The 19,855-nt window shown below is 41.7% G+C and overlaps 1 protein-coding gene across 7 annotated transcripts in view; it reads right to left on the bottom strand.

Annotated features, from left to right (window-relative positions):
* Nucleotides 1-74: 74 nt before the first annotated feature.
* mbnl2 (muscleblind-like splicing regulator 2) overlaps nt 75-19,855 on the bottom strand; it is a 49,309-nt gene continuing 29,528 nt past the window's right edge. The window contains exons 3-10 of one of the 7 annotated variants that reach the window (XM_031558199.2): nt 17,570-17,734; nt 17,105-17,305; nt 15,289-15,546; nt 11,386-11,439; nt 10,732-10,885; nt 8,276-8,367; nt 6,582-6,657; nt 75-4,498 (exon numbers count right to left, since the gene is read on the bottom strand). In XM_031558199.2, coding sequence (XP_031414059.1) covers nt 6,628-6,657; nt 8,276-8,367; nt 10,732-10,885; nt 11,386-11,439; nt 15,289-15,546; nt 17,105-17,305; nt 17,570-17,734 — 954 coding nt within the window. In that variant the 3' untranslated portion in view covers nt 75-4,498; nt 6,582-6,627. Of the gene's footprint in view, nt 4,499-6,539; nt 6,658-6,835; nt 8,368-9,303; nt 9,340-10,731; nt 10,886-11,385; nt 11,440-15,288; nt 15,547-17,104; nt 17,306-17,569; nt 17,735-19,855 lie in introns of those variants that run through there. The other 6 variants (XR_006151453.1, XM_031558198.2, XM_031558201.2 and 3 more) reach the window with 6 other exon arrangements.

Below are 19,855 nucleotides of genomic sequence, written 5' to 3'. Positions count from 1 at the left end.
AGATTGTTCATGTTAATGTGCAGTGAATTCCACTCAATAAGTCATTTTCTCATAACAAGTACGCACAAGACCAATGAAATCCTTATATTTTTATTTGTTTCAATAGATTTTACACTATTTAACTTGAACCAAAAACATTTGACTATAGAACATAAAATAGCACATAATATATATGCACAAATAATGGTTTTGAAATGGTTACACAAAAAGTATTGTTATCCAAGGAGTTGGTTTTGCTGTCATTCAGTTTTCTTGTCATTATTTTGTGATACAGATGGGCAACTGCATTTGTGATTAAAATTGAGTAACATACATAAATGCCCCTCAGTCAAAAACCAATTATGGCACGAAAGGGCCACCAAATTCTCAATGACAATTATAACAACAAATGAAAAGGAGACTCAACTTCTATGAATCTCGGAAATCAGTTAATCCTTTTGGCCTCACAGCAAAAAACATGGTTTCTTTTTTTTTTCTTCTCCTTCACCCCAACCCACCCCTCCCCCAAAATAACAACAAAAAAGAGACTGGTTCAGTTCAACCTTTTACATTTAAGAGCTGTTAAATATAAAATCTTAAGAACAGTGGACTTAAGGTAAGGCAAGGTGTTTGGATAAGCTGTGTCTGCTCAGTCGATCAAACTGCTCAGAAAGTGCTTCTTTTTAAACTTACACCATCAGTCGTCTTAACTAAAGTTGGACTTGTCATAACATTTCTATTTTATTTGGGTGTAGCACATCCCAACCTGGGGCTTACAGAATTGTGTATAATGAGAATATTCTGTGTAAAATAATATATCTCTATATACTTTTTAGTATTACAACACACATTCAATATATCATTATTATATTTTCTATTGTTATTACTGTCATTTTAAGTATAATTAACCTCTAATTTGAAGTGATGATGTCATGCAAGATGCTGGTTGAATATTATATTCTATAGTGTCATGGGTAGCAATGAACAAGAATAACCTGCTTGATATTGTTACGTTGCCATACCATACCATACCATACTCAGTGTGCATCAATTTGTTTTGTTTTTACATGGGAACAAAGTGCAATATTTATTTCACTATAAACTATCACTGGCCTTTCATAAAACCAGGAGTTCCTTTAGTCAATCATGTTAAATGGGGAACAGCTGAATAGATTATGGCTCAACTATATTGTTGGTGGACTATTTCTTAAATTATTTCACACTAAATACAATTGGCAAGTACTTCCTATCATATCTTAAAACTTACACTGATACAGAGGCTGATAAATCCTACAGAAAAAAAGGGTATACAATCTCAACATAACAGGAAATGATCCCATATCTGCATCACAATCTAATGTTGTACTGTGTTCTAAAAAAAAAAAAAATGAACTGAACAAACATTTACAAAAATACCGAACTTTAGTCATTGCAACTTCAGGTTGCCACAGCAACAACTTAATATTGTTATGAAATAACTATTATACTACAGTGTAAAGTATTTTTTTTCTATATTTTTTTTTTTGGTAAAATGTTACCTATACAATAAACATTTTTGTTGTTGTCGTTGTTGTTGTTTTACATAATACAAGCAATTCCAAAGCCTTGCTTTCACTGCAATGCATTGTCCTCTGTTGCTGAAAGGATGAGAAACAGACAGAGAGAGCCAATGACTACCAGGGAGTCAGAGACTTCAGCCTCTCTTCCTGGCTCTCACGGACAAAACTGACCCTCCGGGAGGAGTCAGCTGAGGGACCAACCATGCAGAGACAAGCACAGCTTAATAAATTACATTCATTTTAAAATATAGGTTACAACATTGTTCTAGAACTATTATTTAACAAAACAAATAAATGAAATTAAAATATATTTAAATGACTTTCCACATCAAAAATTACATTAAAACTGTAACTTTTGTGAAGAAACCTAAATGATAGAGAAAAAAGAAAAGAAAAAATAACTAAGACCAGTGCCTTAATCTTGTGGAACCAAAGAAGTCTGTGGATTGTCTGTGTTCATCAAAGCACCATGAAAATACATCATGATTCCGATTTGATTTTTTTTTCTTTTAACACACCAACATGTGCACAGGCATGTGCACACACACACACACACATGCATGCATGCAAGACACCCTCACATACCCTTTACCCAAACACATACACACTTTTCCGTACACACACACACATACGTAGCCACACATGAGAGAAAGGGAAATAGAAGGCTGCGTGTACTTCATCGTCCGTTCTACTGCTGTAGAGCAAAATGCACTCTGTAGTAGAGAAATAGTAAAATATATAAGATAATAAAATGGAAATTGATTTGACAAGAGTGGGACTATACCATGGCATAAAAACAGACACACTGGCCCTGGTGATAGTCCTGACTTGAATGATCTTGGTGGTTGTTATTCGTATGTCACTTAAGGTGTTCATCGAGAGTATATTGAAATGACTATGAATACACACAGATATATACATATTACAGACAATGAATAACATCACATTACATTTCTTGTCTTTCCCACTCAATTACCTTTTCCAGTATGAACTACAAAAATAAACAATACTACAAACAAAGATTACATTATCAAATAATTACTGAACATTCCGCCCATCAGTCTGTCAACAGTTATTTTCTGGTGAGAAGTACATTTGGTGTTGAATGATGTATTATAACATGGTGAAACAGACTTAACCATCATTTGTGAATGAATTGTGTTTAACCATTGAAGATTTTTTCTCCTTTTCTAAAAACTTTCTTACATGTCAAACTATTTGGGGGACTTACAACTCCAAAGTGTGTGTGAGTATGTGTGTGTGTGTGTGTGTGTGTGTGTGTGAGTATGTGTTTGAGTGCTTGTGGAGGAGTTTATTTTTTCTTCCTTCCAAGACACCAGCATCTTCTCAAGATGTCTGCTGTGTAAAAGATTATGTTTAGGCACTTTTCTACTGTTTGTCAAATAAAACAGGATTCCAGGTGAGAGCACCCTGGCAGTAGTCAGTCAGAGATAGCCCTCCATACAGAAAGTCCTTTAGCATGACAAAAAAGGGAAAAAAAGGAAAAAAAGAAGAAAAGAAAGACTCCTGCCCCGTTGGGAGCCTAAGCACTAGCTTGTGCCCCCTCCATTTCCTCTGGTTTCGCATCCAACTTCTCTCATTGGTGTAAGTGCTCCCTTAGACTGGACTTTAAGGACAAATGGGCCTATAGGATACACAAGGTTTACATTGTGTGTGTGTGTGTGCGTGCGTATGTATGTGTCTGTATATGTATTCTCAGCAGTTTACCAGCTTGGTATAAGCCCTTGGCACAGATTAGAAGCCACATGTAAATCCCAGATGGCCACATGTTTTCCCCCCCCTAACGTTCACCCTTGATGCACACAGACACATACATAGCCTCTGCCTCACACACACACACACACACACACACACACATACACACGTATATGCACACACACAAATAGTCCTCCTGCCCCCAAATGATGGAAAACGCAGGGAGGAAAAAAACCCAAAACAAAAAACCAAACCAATGGAGCAGAACAAATACAGTCCTTTTTGGAGTCACAGACAGAATCCAGATTGTGGCACGTCGGTGGCCAGTGGGCATGTTTCTTTCTGGAATAAATCTCTTCATTTCCCCCTTTTTTTTTTGTTCGTATCGAGCAGAATGTCTGGATGGAAAATTAATGTTTACTTTCCCACTGTTGAGGTTTGTCAAGCAGGTCCAGAAACACAATGAGAGAAAGGTGTTGTCGTCCGAGAGGTTTGGCAAGGGGAGCACATTCAGAAGACACAAAAACTACAGCTGGTCAGCAGAAAAGAAAAAAAAAAAAAAAAAAATAGAGCTGGTCTTGCCTTTGACATTCATGTTTCTGTTTGTCAAATTAGTAAAATGAATAAGCAAAAAAAAAAAAAAGGATAAATCAAGCAATCCCTCATGCCTGGAGCACAAACTATAGGCAAGCCAGATCAGCGGGTTTCTAAGACATGCTTTTGAGGGACTTCTCTGTGACTATTCCCATTCAAAACAATTAAGCACTTCATTTTAAGCACTATTTTCTTTTAGAACAGTGCAAATAAGACATATATTTTTTAAATCTTCTCCCTAGGATGAACATTGTGCAGAGTCAGATTTTCAGAACAAAACAAATATGAAAAGGATTCACGTTACCTGACGAAGGAACAATCATTTAAATGAAATCGCTGTTTCCGCCTTGAGAACGCATGTGCTGTACATATTTGTTTTCTTCAACTCTTCTTTGTCATAGTCCAATTGTATCATTTCAATGTCTATATGTAGATTTTTTCCCCTAGCAGTACATTTACACTGTTTATATTACATCAGCACTTCACATGGTATAAGTATCAGTTTGATTGGTAGGTTGTGTAGTTTTAGCATGCAGGTTGCTGTAGCTCTACGGGTGTGGGGTAGTAGTATTTACAGATGGACTGTTTTGGGCTTCTTAGTGCAGCTTCTTGACACACAGTTCCCCTCCTGTGGCCTATTTCAGGATGATCTGTTTCAGGGAGGAGAGAAGACAGAACAAAAGAGTGGGTGAATCAGTCTACACCGTGCTCATAGGCATCTCTCACAAGCCTCCCAGCCCCACCCAATGTCATACACACACAATTGATTTGTCTACTTGGAATTGGAATTATTATTTATTTATTTTTAAATCATGAGAGAGCAAACATGGACTGTTGCAACATTTGGCGCATAGACTAGTGTGAAAAAAAAAGTATTTCAAAGTAGAAGACAGTTAGCTCCTCAGTGTGGGGGTCACTTATTGGGAACTGGACTCATTACACGGAGCAAATGGGGCGTCCTTATGAGTAAGGGAGAAGTTGGGGGGGGGTGTTGACCATGGGTGGAGAGGACAGGGCATGCCCTGGGCCAGTAACTGGGAACATTCCCCAACATTCCGTGGTCGTTCCCCAACTCATGCCAAAGGATCCACACGAGTTGCTACACTGAGCTAAGTGACAAGCAGAACACACAAGATGGATATGAAGCAAGTAACAGCGGAGCGAGGCAAACGCTGGTGCTGTGAAGGCAAGTGGTGATGTGGTGAAGGCCAGCGATCACAAGGAGACGCCACTGAGCTGCAGGGCAATTAGGCTGTGCCTATGAGGTCAGGGTGAGCGAATCCAGGAGAGGCAGGCATGCAGAGGCCAGGGCACAGCTACTTCTTTTTCAAAGGTCAAGAAGGCAGAAAATAAATATAACAGAAATAAAGGGAAATAGAGTGAAGATTGGTTCAGGGCAAATAGGTCAGGATTTAACTATTTAACTAAGAGATTTCTCTAGTGCAAAATCTTTAAAATCTTCTCTATTCTACCTTCATTCTGTGTTTAGCATGAAATCATCCTTTTCAGCCAGTTGGGGGAGCTATTACAACACAAGACACAGGGTAAAAATACTCCATCCTTTCTAAAGAATCTGTTTTTACACTTTGAATCATGGGAAAGTGCTGCCTGGTGGCTCCATTATGGTCAAGTGAGGCCTTGAATGAAAATGGCCTGGGTGAAAGAACAACAGCTAAGCCTTAACCTTTCTTTTCAAACCATACCAGAAAACCTGATTTCCTAATCTCCACAGTGAGCTACAGCATCACATCACATCTTGTATCTGGGGTTCTTTAAGGAAGGAGGGAGCGGCCGTCATGGGCGAGACAGTAGACGGGCAGGCGAGGCTAGTTTGTGCCTCCTGCGTGACAAATTCACAGGAAGCCAAGGCCTTGCAGCACCTCTCTTTTCTCTGCATAATTAAACCTACGCTAAATTATTCGCAGAAGCGGTGACTCAGCTGCCAGCGGGGGCAGTGGCGGTGGTCGGTGATGGCATCTGCCCATCTGGGATTGGCCGTCTAGACGCCGTGACGGAGGAGGGAGGATGACGCCGGGGTGAAGGAAGAGACTTAACTCAGCGCGACCTTGTCGCAAAATCCGTCCGGTACCCTCCAGAGATGCAAACATTATGCCACCCTCATCATGACAGAGCAGGTTCTCAGGTCAGATTTCTGATCCAACACAACTGTGGGACGAGGGGAATGTAGCCATACCCTTATTGTTTTTGGTATATAATGACAGTAACAGCAGTAGAGATTATAACATCACAAGGTCAGGGGCTCTATTTCAGATTAAAATCATATTGAAACAGAGGGGTTGTTCTAAAAGGAGTTAAGATGGGTGGAGGGTCTGTATCTTCCACATAGTATCAAGTAGGGAAACATGACCACAGTTCTATGTCATATTTGTAGACGTTCAATTTGGTAATGATAAACAGTCAAATAAATACATAAACAGCTTGCTCCAAAAATCAGGCAAAAAATCAAGTTTCCATGTTTGAAATATATACTAATCGGTTATAGCTGGATTGCCTCTCAACAGTACATTGCAGACATCGGCTAAACTGTTCTAAATAACATTGAAGAATAACTTTCAATTAACATTCATAAATAAATGTCTGTTTTAGAGCATTTGGCAATGTTTTTCCTTTACTTGTAAAGGCTAATACATATTAACCATAACAGTGATGATGTTGCTTTATTCTGTTTTACATTTATTGGTTTGGAAGATACTTTCATTGAAAGGGACTTACGATATAGGAGAGGTAAAATGTTATCAGTGGGAGAGTTGGCTTCGAGTTAAACCCATGACTTCGGTGTTATTAGCAACTATAGATAAAAAAAACAATAAAAAATAACAGTATTTATTATACATTTTTAAAATGTTGTATATGACCACATGATAATTTATGTATTGAATATACTTTCAAGTTTTCAGTGTATCACCCATGCATAGGTGCCATTTTTATACAATCCTGAATGCCTCGTCAACAGAGAGGAAATAAACCTTTGTAACGATGGCACTTTCTCATCTGCCAAAATGAATGTAGCACTATGGCCTACTGCTGCCTTGAAATCAACAGGAAGCCCAAAGCCTCCCTCAGGAAAAGGCATTTCTTAATGGCTCGGAGGAGTAGAGCCAGAAAATCTCCTTACATGACCCCATCTGTGGAAAAAAAGGCACGTATGTGCACGAACGGCTGTTCACTAACTCTCATCAGATCTCACCGCGACATTCGAACCAACACCATTAATGTCTACAGACACGCCCAGCTAGAGATGGGCATGGGTAGATAACAAAGACAAGGGTTTGGCTGAACAGAATGCCCATACCACACAGATATAAAAAAATATCCTGCCTGGTTATACCACATGAATTTGACAATCTAATAAAAAATTAGGTAACTGGGCCAGTAAGGAAATCAGTGTGTTAAAGCAAACGGCAGAAAACCTTTCCCTAGCCTCAGAGCACGTGGCAGCAAGGTCAATAGTAAGATGCACCTAATCAGCATAATAGGGGTTAATGAGTAAATGGCTGCTAGATTGATGGGCGCCCTGTTGTCGCCTGGGAATAGTAATTGTGGGGTCTTAGTGGCTAGCTTTGTCACACGAACGCCAGACCCATCCACCCCCACCACCCCTTCCCCCTTCGCCCTCTGTGAAACTCCCCCCTGCCCCTCGCCTCCCTGTCCGCTGTGGCAGGGCGGAGAAGGCTCTGCCATATATCTGCAGGATCGAGTGCCATTTTTAGTCCTTTCCGGAAGGGGAGACTAGGCAGCGTCCTTCCTGCTTCTGGGTGCACTAATAGCACCGCTGACGTGGTTGGTATTGACTGTTTCCTTGAGTGCTCTGCTTCTGTAATCCTCCCCTGCTCTGCGACCTCCGCCACCAACCCCCAACTGCCCCAGACACGGGCAACCCAGTGTGAGAAAGACAAACAAATTCCACCAATCATATGGAAGGGGAAAAGGTGTTGACCAAAAGAATTTAGCAAAGAAACCTGATGACCTGTGAACGTGCGAGTGTGTACATGTGTGTGAGAGAGAGACAGCATGAATGACAGTATTTTAGTTTTAGCACCCGTTATACACGTTCCTACTACAGGTGAAGGACAACTTGACATAAAAAAACTAAGACCATGCAAAAAACAAAGAAGGAAATAATGCAACACAACTACTATTTGCCAATGAGTGAGCTCTGAATAAGCACTTAAGTTTTCGGCCAATCATGGAACTCAACACACTGTCATTTTTTAATCCATTAGCACACAAAATGAATGTGTGTGTGTGCTAGCTAGGTACAGCTACGCTAGGACTCGGATGGTGTGAGTGGAACAGGTCAGCGATCGCCATGGAGACCAAGGCTCGCTTGCAATTCAATTTGTGGTACTGGAGTGCTTATTTGGAGCTCAGGGATTTATGAAAGAAAGCTTTTAAAAGGAGCAAACCTGATTGGCTGGTGCTGTTGCTGCGTAGGGACTTGTGGCAGGAGTTGTTGCTGCAGAGACAGTAGCAGGCGAAGCACTGTACATCATGGGTACTTTTTCAGGAAGGGAACCATGGAAGCAATGAACAGGTAGGTGGAGCATTATGGTAACCATGGCAACAGATTGGGGGGTGGGGGGAGGGGGTGGGGTGGGAGGGGATGTTGGTGAGGGAGAGGGTTGTTGGATGATGTTTTTTTTTTTTTAAGTGCATGGTGAATATTACAGAGCAGCAAGCCATCATTGGGTTAGACCAGCAGATGGCATGCGATCACGATGCAAAGCAAAAAAGCATGGGAGAAAAATAAAAAAGAGGAAAAAGCTGATTACAATCACAAACAAGGAAATTTTATCACCACAATCAGTTTTTCCCAGAGAAGCTGACAGAACGAACACTGCTTCCTGGCTAACTTGTTGAGCCAATTCTGTGTGATGTCCAATACTGAACAACACTGTGGTCAACACTGTGTTGACAGCAGTTTGCTGATGGCTACTTTGGCTTACTTCTCTGGGAAACTGATCAAATTTCCTAATCAACAGCACACGACAAAAAGACAATATCTAACACCTGGTCAGCTTGCGTATTATTCTTGTGGTCTCACACACAGATGATTAGATTAAAAGAAAAACTGAAAGGAACTGATACTCAACATCACTTATCATCATTATCCTAACCATAATATCAATGGCAATCACAACAATTTAACAATGTTCCCCACAACTGATTATTCTGAAAATATGGGGTTTTCCTACAGGTGAGTTAAAGAGCATAGAGAATGGACATTTCATAGGGGGCAAAATGTTGTGGTGTATGCCCCCCCCCCCCCACCAGTTGGCTTTTATACTATCAAACATAGCCATTCATCATCATATTTAAAATACCTGAGGGAGCACCCATAACCCACAGCAGTATGTCTCTAGGTAACCCATCCTAAGTCCTTGCTTACTCAAAGAGGTGCAAAACATAACTAAGAGAAAGGAAATGCACCTACCAATGCTGCTACCAGGCGTCATGCACAAGACTGACCCTGTGCGCCATGCAGTGAGGAGTGGATAGTGGTGTTAATAAGGGAAGGAAGAAAAACCCGTTAGAGAGAGAGACAGCCAGAGAGTCCATTATCAGCATGCACACACACATCATTTTTTATCTTTTCATTTTGGTCGCTTTGCTCTGGTGGTTAAGCCTTAAGATACACAGGGCCGTACAACTGGTCTGAGACAGTAACTCAGAGGTCTTTTAAAGAACGCACGGCGGAATGCTTGATGTCAGTAGAGCAGCGGTGGAATGATGTTTTTGAGGGGTGAGGCACAGAGAGGGGTGTGGGGTTGGAAACAAACTACACAGTAAGCCAGGCCATGATACTGAGAGGAGGAACCAGCAGAGCAGGGCTAAGCAATGGATGCACTGTGGTGCGGAGTGCAGTTCAGGGAATGAGGGAATTACAATAGGGAGCACAACCCTAGGGTAAAAGCGAGTGACAGCAAGGTCACTGAGGATCAGCCAAACTAAAGCGGCATGAGGCTGGGTAACTACACACACACACTTGAGATGCAATAGACTTACAACAAACTATGACTGTGTGACGGAACAGTAATTACTGCAAACTAAACTGTGTCTGGTAAAATGTGACTACTTTCAAAAATGTTATTCTAGGGCCAACTAATCTTTATATAGTTCCTGTAAAACAGAAATGAGTGAAGATGATATGTTCACTCTCTTTATCACGTGAAACATTTTGCACGCGCAAATACCATTGTATGAAATGGCAGACCTGGCAGTTTATAAGTAGGTGTTAAAAGCCAAAGTGCATACCTAGTAATTATACTGCAATATGACGCATCATCCACTATATTATTACTGGGGGTTTAACAGTGCTGATCAAAGCACGGAGGGCTCTGCACTTGCCTAACACCTGGCAATGATTCTTGCTTTTATCTGCAAGAGTGCATTGCTTCGGATCAAAGTTTTAGGGAGTGCCAGTTCCACATCGAGAAGATGCACTGAGATTAGATGCAGCTGATACACTGCAGGAGTCAGAGTTTATTCTGCCTCATTGACAAACTACTCCGCTATTGAATGCACACACTGCAGCCTTCAAGTGCAGGGAACGGCAAACCCCTCACTGTACTGATACTGCTGTTAGAATGACTTTTACAGTGCAAGAACATTCTTTCAGATGACAACTGACTAACATAAATGTATTTTCAGTAGTAGAAGAGGAAGGGGGTGTAATGCAGACATGTGTGTGTTGTCAAGCTTCATCAAAGGTTGTGTACCAATTTTAAAGGTGAGCAAAGGCATTACAGAGCATGCACAAGCTTTGGAAGAGACTATTAGAATGTAGCAATTATAAGACACTGGTCTGACTAGTGTGTTTGTGTGTGTGTGTGTGTGTGTGTGTGTGTTCATGAGGGCATACCTGTGGGAAAGAAAGCGGCAGACTGCTGAAGCTGGGCGTTAGCCAGGGCCTGCTGGTAGTGCAAGACGCTGGGGTTAAAGAGGGTGCTGGCCCCATTGCTCTTCTCCAGGGCTTGTCTCTTTGGTAGGGGCTGCAGCATGCTATGGGGGAAGGCCTGATAGAACAGACAAAGAGGATAGGAGAGGAGAGGAGAGGTTAGACCCTCTAAGACCCAGACTAATTCTCTCTCTCACTCTCTCTCTCATACACACACACAGAGCAACACCTAACACTGTTCATATGTTGTACACATGCATGCACACAAACAAATATACAGACATTCACACAACAATATCATAATGATTCACAGACTTTATGACCATTAAATCACTGGACGATGACAAACTACACACAATATTTAGCAAGGCACTTGTAATGTATAACGTATATTTTAAAACTTCTCAAGTCCGTTCTCAAGAATGTCTTAACTCATATTTAAGACTGACTTGGCATAGACTACTATGCTATTTGGCTAAGGAAAATCAAAGAATTACTGGGTGAATCTTTACTGATTAACTATGGAAGAAAAGAAACCAAATTAAATTCTGTGAGTGGCTACAGTACATTAAAAAGCTACATGCAAAGCAAAAGGTGAAAGGTGAAAGGTGAAAGTACCAGATCTACAGTTGCCTCGAGGGGTCGCTTCATTGCTTTGGCAGTCGACTGAGTCTTTTAATAGCAGGCAGCGAGCACATGATGGCAGTGGGCCAATGGGATTCAAGCGTATTAACATACAGGTAACAGCAAGCAGAGGTGCATCATGGGGACAGCATTGCATTGTGGGTAGGTGAGAAGGAAAAACAAAAACAAAAATAATCTGAATGCAATATCCACATACAGAAAACAATAGGCATGCACATAAACAAAAAAACTGCTTTTTCAAGAAACATCACTAAGTTTTGAATTAGTATGAAAGCAAAAAGCATCTACTGTACCTTTGTTAAAAAAAGTATAAGAAATTAAGACTTTAAATGTACATGTAAAGTCAACACTCTAATGGGATTGAATTTCATTAGTTCAGTAAATCTTAAAAGAACTTTTGCGTTAATCAAAAGTCTACTACTGTATAGTCATAGTAAATATGCTTAACAGATAAAAGGACGGTAACACATTGGCTAAACAGACATGAAGGCTCAGACATTCTATGAATTGTCTTTTTTTGGGGTGAGAAATGCAGAGGGGCTTCCTGTGAGACTTGAGGGGCTGTATTTTGGTGTGTTTGCTGAAACTGGAGCTGACTTCAGCCTTGTGGGTGCTGACCCCTAATGTAAGAGCAGAGTGTAAGCCTTTTCTTTTAGCCCTCAAATGCACTTACACAAATGTGACCTGATCCTATCTGTTTTTATGGCACATTGCTTTGAAAAGGCCTGTTACCTACATGAAATATGCAAACAGTAGGGCGTTTAAGTGGATTATTGACTGTAGTGGAGGAGGAAAAGGAGAAGCTTGTTCCAACAATCCATTTAATACCATTTCAGAGGCCTTTTGATTGTTAGCTGTCAATATCTACTGCTGGACTGCAAACTAAAAGTGAGGTAAGTCTGGCAAAGTTTCAAAAGGCTGGTCAATAAGGATGTCACTTCAACTCAGTTTCTCTGAAGAGGTCAAATCAGCGTTTAAAGACTTCTTCCAATTTTTCCAAGCACCACTGAGCCCGACCTTCCTTAACAGCTAAATGCTACAGACAGAGACAGACGTCGATGCAGGTCTCGGAAAAATAGGATTCTCTTTTTCCAAAGTGATAATGTTTTCTACATTCACGGTAAAAGCTGTGGCATTTCTGTGTCCTGACGAAATCTTTATTTGACGTCAGGCACAGTCATTTGCTGCCCCCAGTGTGGGGTAAAGTGCATCCTCCATATAGAGAGGAAACTTCACAAGCAGTATACAATTTGATGAGCTGCTGGAGTGTGATGAACTTATGCAGTTCAGACAAAATATAACTTTAGAATTGTCTAGTTCCTGTTACATTCTTAATTTTGCTTCGTTGACCCTTCTCTTTCTAACCGTTTCAAAGAGTCAGTAATTTCAGTATGTTAAATCTAAACAAAATTATTTTCTAATAATTAAAGGGTGTTTAATAGGTTAATGGAGTTGATTAATGTCAGAAATATAGAAAAAATTATGGCCTAACAAAAAATACCACAAAATAAATTATGTATCTGATACAGATCACATTTTTTATATCATACAAAAAATGCAGTGGCAAATTATCCAAGACAGAATATTCTTCTATATGAGAACGACTACAATGGAAAAAGAAAAGATAAATAAAAAATATATCCACATGGGATGAGGAAGCCGAGGCATTGGTGATGCCATGCAAACACAAGTACACTGGAAATGGCTCATACAGTTTTCAAAACCAAAGGGCCGAAGTCTATAATATATCCATATTTTTAAGGAGACGTACCTTGAAATGAGGGGAAACATAAACCATATCTGAATAATTGCATAGATACATGGAGTTGTAACTTGAAATCAACAGCTACTGTGTCAAACTAACATAGTCATAGATCTGAGCTGCAATTTGAATGTTGAATTTTAAGGTAATAGGTTTCCTTTCTGCCCAGTAAACATGATACACATTTTTACGACATTTACTGCCAGGGAACTAAGTTAATATCTCTGTCACTCTATTATTTTATGTAACGATGGTTTATACAGAAAACATAATATATATTGAAGAGATAAGAATAGCTTTCAGCCTACTAAGAGCACTTCAAGGGCACGCTGGATTATCTCTCTCTCTCTCTCTCTCTCTCTCTCTAATAAATCTCAATGACTTTATGGGCCTATGAACGAGTCTGTGCCTTAAGAGGTAACCGTGGCACAATGAGGTTGCACCTTGAGGCTGACGGTGTTTTTCCTGTAGGTGTAATGTTAGGCTGTAAAGATCATCTTGGCTAACCGTTTAGAAAACAAGAGATCTAGAGCTCTTTATTCTTTTTTTTTTTTCTCTCCTTGTTTTGTCTGGAGAACCGCTGATGTACTTGTGTGCCCCCTTTGACCCAGACGGTAAGTTGGACAGGCAAAGAGGGGGAGGGAGTGGTGTAGGGTGAGGTTAAGAGCAAAGCAAAGCAATGGGGGCGAACTGATGGGGCAAATGCATGCCAGCCAGAGCCATGGGAGCAGCGAACAACAACAACAACAACAAAAATCTAAACATTTTTTTTTTTTTAAATTCATTAATTAAAAAGACAAAAAACTCCATTGTTCTAAGAGAGCTTTGTGTAAACTAAAAAGGAGGAGAGAGAACACATGGCTTGCTGTGTGACACTGACGTCCATATACCCTGACGCTACCTGATGGCCTTCAGCCAGAAATACAGTTTCAGCAGGAAATGAGCCACAGCCCTTGATGTCAGTTTGGAATGACACTGACATCCATCTCCTCTAACTCAATTTGCACTGACTGACTGTGGTGAGGTGAAGGACAGTGTGTTGTCCTTGGGAGACCAAGGGCATCTGTGCAAAAGCATGCAAAGCTGGTCATCTGACGCAATATTATAATATAATTAATGATGATGATAATCTGAAATAACTCTGTTGTGTACACAAAACCAATGAATTGATTAATTGATTTGGAAATTTGCCGTAGTGTGCAGTGCTCCACTTTTAATGCATCAAAGATGTACTGAAGTTGTGTATGAAGTTGCATACGCATTGGACGTGGTTTTAAGAAATGTTTTTAGAAGGTGCTTTGGACCAGCGTCCTTATTTGTGTGTGTCTGAGAGAAAGAAAGAGAGAGAGTTTGCATTTTAATGTGTGTGTGTGTGTGTGTGATAGAGAGAGACAGAGAGAATGAGAAAGAGAGAGTGCTTGTGATTGAGTGTACACGAGTGTGTGTTATGGTGAGGGGGATGGAGTTTAATTTCAGAGGTTTGTCGAGAACTACAGTAATTGGCCTGCTCATTATTTGAGGATACTACCAATTAGCCTCCTCACTGAACACACCATTTACACCCGATCCGAATACTACTCAGCAGCTGGGATTTGTCTGATGTGGAGTTAAATTGGTTTTGTTGCGGTTGCTACCAGCTGCAAAACCTTGATGTTTTTACATTATTAAATCCTTTGACTTTAATATTCATAACACTGCTCATATTCCTTGAGACTTTTTGTTCTCAAAGAGTTAGTATTCTGTAACATTTCAGAAACTACGATTTGCATTTTGTATTACTATGTATCTGCAGGGAGGATCAGTTGAATACAAATATTTATCTGGCTTCATTATATTTGAGATTATTTTACTAAACTCATCTGAGAGGGCAGTGTTGAAAGTGCTTGTGAAAGTCCTTGTGTGGGTAACTATCAGTGTGAGTGTGTGTTAGAGTATGCCTGTGGGCATATATGTCTCTACTTGAGGCATAAGTGCGTGTTGATGGCTTTGTGGGCGTGTGTGTGTGTGTATTTATGTGTTCTGGCAGAGCATGTGTGTAGCTGGCCTGGTGCATATATGTCTGTTTGAGCATATGTGTATGAGTACATGATCGTGTGTGTGTGTGTGTGTCTTACCATGGCAGCGGCTGCGGCGGCCTGCGCTGCCACAGCCGTCTGGTTGGCCTGGTGCTGTGCAGCTTTGATCTTGGCCTGCAGGTGCGTGGGCGGGTGGAAGTACTTGCACTTCTCGCGCGAGCAACGGCTCTTGATGTAGTCCATGCACACCGTCACCGTGTTGTCGCTCGTGTCAATCATGGGGCTGTCGCTGGGGTGCGCAAAGCGGCAGTCCGTCTCGCCCCGGGCACAGTTGCCCCGCTGAAACTCACGACACACCTATATGCACGCACGCACACACACACACACACACACACACACACACACACACACACACACCCCCCAAACATTCAGATTCAGGCAGAAGACATACGTCATGAAAACCAAGGTGGATTAGTTTTAAAAACACTTAATTCATGGTGGAATTAAATAAACTAACAGACACACACACACACACTGAGTACAGATATAGAAGCACTGGCAGGCATATCAGCTAGGCCGTAAAACATCTGAACCCAAAATCTGATTGAGGCCTGGAGTGCGACTGAACTTTAAAATCTCAATAACTGCCCGCCGTGACCCGTAAACCTGTACACAGATGTTGCCTCCAACCTTTAATCAATGTTGCTTAGCATTCCTGGATTGCTTGGGAACAGTGTAAGATATTGTGTGACGTGTGTGTGGCCCTCACCTCAGGTGAACTACACTGATGTTAGGACACCTTGCAACAAATCTACCGCTAGAGATTTGGGGTTGTTTTGCTGTGCTTCCTCACACACTAGAGCAAACTGCCAGATTGCACTTAGCAGCTCACTCTCTGTTTATCTGTATGATTAGGCTAATCGATTAAAAGCAACAGTGTTACAGTGCAAGTGAAAAATATAGATCTGTGTCTATCTGGTTCCAAGATGTCTAGTGGTCTGAATTGTGAAGTAATTCATTAAGTCTGTGTAATTTGGACAACAAAACCACAACATTCCAAGTGGATTTACTATGGTAGATATACAGGGGAGTGAACAGCATACACGCACGTACACAGACACACACTTATACACACATACATACAAACACGCACATCTCACAACACACAAAATACACTCTAATGGACATACACAAAGGCCAGTGAGGGTGAACACACCGCTCAGACAGACAATGCACTCTCAACACACACACACACACACACACGCAGACCGACACATGCACGCACACACGCATGTGCGCACGCACACACACACACACACACACAGATGGTAGTCAGAGAACAGACAGCATCAGAACACAAACAGCTCAGTAAACAGTCATGCTTGGTGTGGGAGGATCCTCATTCCTCAGTGGAACACAGCCTCTCATTATCACGAACATCGCTCAGTTGCTAAGTGACAGCACTTAGCGAAGAGGCACACAAGCACACACACACACACACAGGCGGTGGGGGGTAGGGGGCTTTTGTGATTGTATTAATTTGAAATGAATCCTTTGTTTTATCAAGAAACAGCAATCTTGTGCTTTGTTTGCTGTAAAGCATGAGCCAGCACATTAGACCTAGCCTTAATTAGAACATTAAATTTGGCAAAAAAAAAAAAAAAAACACCAGTATTTGGTTAGGCCCCACCAAATATCTAATGAATTTATTACAGGAATGTTGTGATTTCGCAAAGTCATGCAGGGGTGTGTTTTTAGAGTAAGGATAAAATACTTTAACCACAGTTGGCTACCAACGACAGCAATTAAGCTATTTGTACATGCTGGTGGTCTTCACTCAACCGCAGACTGAAGGAAAAATGAGAGAACAGCAGAGGTGGTCACGTGACCCGGCAGGAGTGCTGTGATTGGTTACCTCCAGCTTGTCGGTCCGCAGAAGCTTTTGCGAGGAGGAGGAGCTCTGCATGTTGTTGGGCGGGCTGCCGGGAACCATGCAAGGGGTGCTGGGGAGCATCTCTGTGGGAACCAGGCCCATGCCGTGGCTCATGGGCGTCAGGTAAGGGGCGTAGCTCAAGCCGTGATTTGAGCCGAGACCCTGGCTCATCGGGAACGTAGGCTAGGAGGGGAGGGGACAGAAGGGGGGGTGGACAAAAAGTTGAGAAGGAATATACATGGGGATAGAGAAATCACAGATAAGACAAGGGACAATGAGGGAGAATCAGACAAACATGACAAAAGCAGGTTGACTGAGAGAAAAGAGGAAAGTACTGTATTAATGTTTGATTTTTGACTTTGACAAGATACAAATTCATGGAACAGAGAGAGTGCAAAGGGCCATGCCACATGACAGTCGAGAGAGTAAGACATTGCAGGAACGCACCACTGGCTGCATGGTTGTGCCTGGGATCATGAACTGCATCTGTTGAGCCAACATGGCTGCCGCTGTCTTCTGCTGTATCAGGTTGTTTCGCCCATTGATCTCCAGTTGAGTCTTCAGGTGCGCTGGCGGATGCAGGTACTTGCAGTTTTCTCTTGTACACCGGCCCTGAAATAAGACACACAGACATTATAAGCTTACCACAGACATTATCAGATTTATCTTGAAAAACGTATTTATACTAAAAATAGCACAGTGTATGTCAACATTAACAGGTATCTCAACACTAGGGATTCGACCCTTGACCTTGCTTGTCGTTGGCATGAGCTCTTAGCGTTGTTTACAAATGCAACAAGTTGACTTTAAGATGTGGAGAGAAACCTTCCAAAATACCAGGGGACCATGACAACAGGGAGATCTAGCCTGTTTCTGGGACAGAAGTGTGGTATCAGGCCAGCACCATGGTGTTGAGACATGAGATAGTGCCGAGAAGAAGGACTGATGCTGACACCAAACAAGGAAGATCTGCAACACTGGCAATGCAGAGAGAGAGAGAGAGAGAGAGAGAGAGAGGGAGAGAGAGAGAGAGAGAGGGGGGGGGAGAGAGAGAAAGAGGGAGAGGGAGAGAGAGAGATACAGAGAAGGAGAATGAGAAAGAGGGAGAGAAATAAAGAAAGGGAGATAGAAAGTGTATGTGTGTATGTTTGTGAAAGAGAGAAAGAATGTGTCAGAGAAAGAGACTGGAATGAAAAGGCGAAAGAAACATATGAATAGAGAGAGAGAAAGAGATACAGGAGACTACTGAAGACTGCAGTGCCTGCATGCTCAATAAAGATGGCTGTGGACCACAAACAATAACTCACAGAAATCCAAACAGCACTGAGGAGGTCACCATCTCCATGGCGATCAGAATCTGAGCCAATTACATTCATCCCTGAGCCAAGAGCCTACCACATCGTCGTGTTTCACTGCGGTCTGGAGTATGTGAGTATGTGTGTCTCGATATCTATCATTATCCCAAACTCTAAAAACATGCAACAAAAAAAAAGAAAAAACAGCCGTGGGACCCCCAATGTTTGAAAATCTCTCAACAGTTCCTGGCCTCTCTCTGGACCAAACATACCACCCCTCTTAATATTACAAATGATGAATATAAATACCAGTCTACTGCCAACATTATCATTCTTCAACCCAGAGAAGCAAACAGTCCATATCTGGATCTGAACTGACCTCGTGAGAGTCAGGCTTTATTTAGAAAAAGATTTCCATTTCCTAGGGTAATATATCCAGCAGATATAATGCGCAATCTGCCCAGTCAGCATATCATGCATTATAGGCCCCAGGAGGTCTGTATGAAGGAGTGTATAGAGGTCAATGGTCTTTCAGATACAGATACCCTATCAGGTATCACTGGGTAAATAAAACGCGTGATGTCCCTCAGTACTGATAGACAAAATGATACTTGCCAATCATTTGAGGGTGGTGTAGGTGGAAAGGAGAAGGAGAGTATTATTATACTGTACTAAATCCTAACGACATCACAATGGTTAACAGAGGAGTCAGTTAGAAACACAGGCCAAAGGTTCAATCGTTTATGAGCATAAACCTACTGCAACAAGAATGTAATGCAACAATTGTTGAGTTTCAACCCATGATATCATATGGTTTAGTTAGCTAACAGGGCTATCTTCAGGGATAAACTCCTCTTCTCTATGGACACAGGCAGCTCTGCTCTCCACTGATACAGAGTGTAGAGAGACAGAGTGGCTGAATGTGCTGAAGCGAGCGTGACTGTTCTGCCCTGCCCTCACCCTGCCGGCGAGGGGGGGGGGTGAAACTTCCCCCCGGGGCAATGGCCCAGCCCCCATGGAGGAGCACTTGAGCTAATATTGAGGGGGGGGGGGGTCAACGCCGATCAGGACGCCAAGGGAGTTCAGGTCATTGGATCGGGGAGAGTGCTGGGAGGGTTAAGAACCACAGAGGAACTAGAGAGACCCCAGAAAGGGAGTCTTCAGAACCTGCATTACAACTTTTAAAGGAAGACACTCTACAGACGTTTGGATGACAAGTGAGCGGTTAACGTATCCCTCTTCACTCTTCAGCATGGCGCGAATTCTTTTAAAATCTGTTAGTATTTGTTTATATGGTAGTTGGGTCTGTTATCTCAAAATACAACTTACAGTAACGCAATAAACACAGCTATAAATAAGATGATCACTGAATCTGAATGCCGGCTGCAAACTAAAAACAAAACCTTGCCCCCTTCCACATGTGAACTGTACAAAAATG

Source organism: Clupea harengus, chromosome 21 (assembly GCF_900700415.2).
Source record: "Clupea harengus chromosome 21, Ch_v2.0.2, whole genome shotgun sequence".
NCBI lineage: Eukaryota > Metazoa > Chordata > Actinopteri > Clupeiformes > Clupeidae > Clupea > Clupea harengus.
The sequence above is the reverse complement of the archived record's forward strand: the minus strand, read 5'-3'. Positions and strand labels throughout refer to the sequence as shown.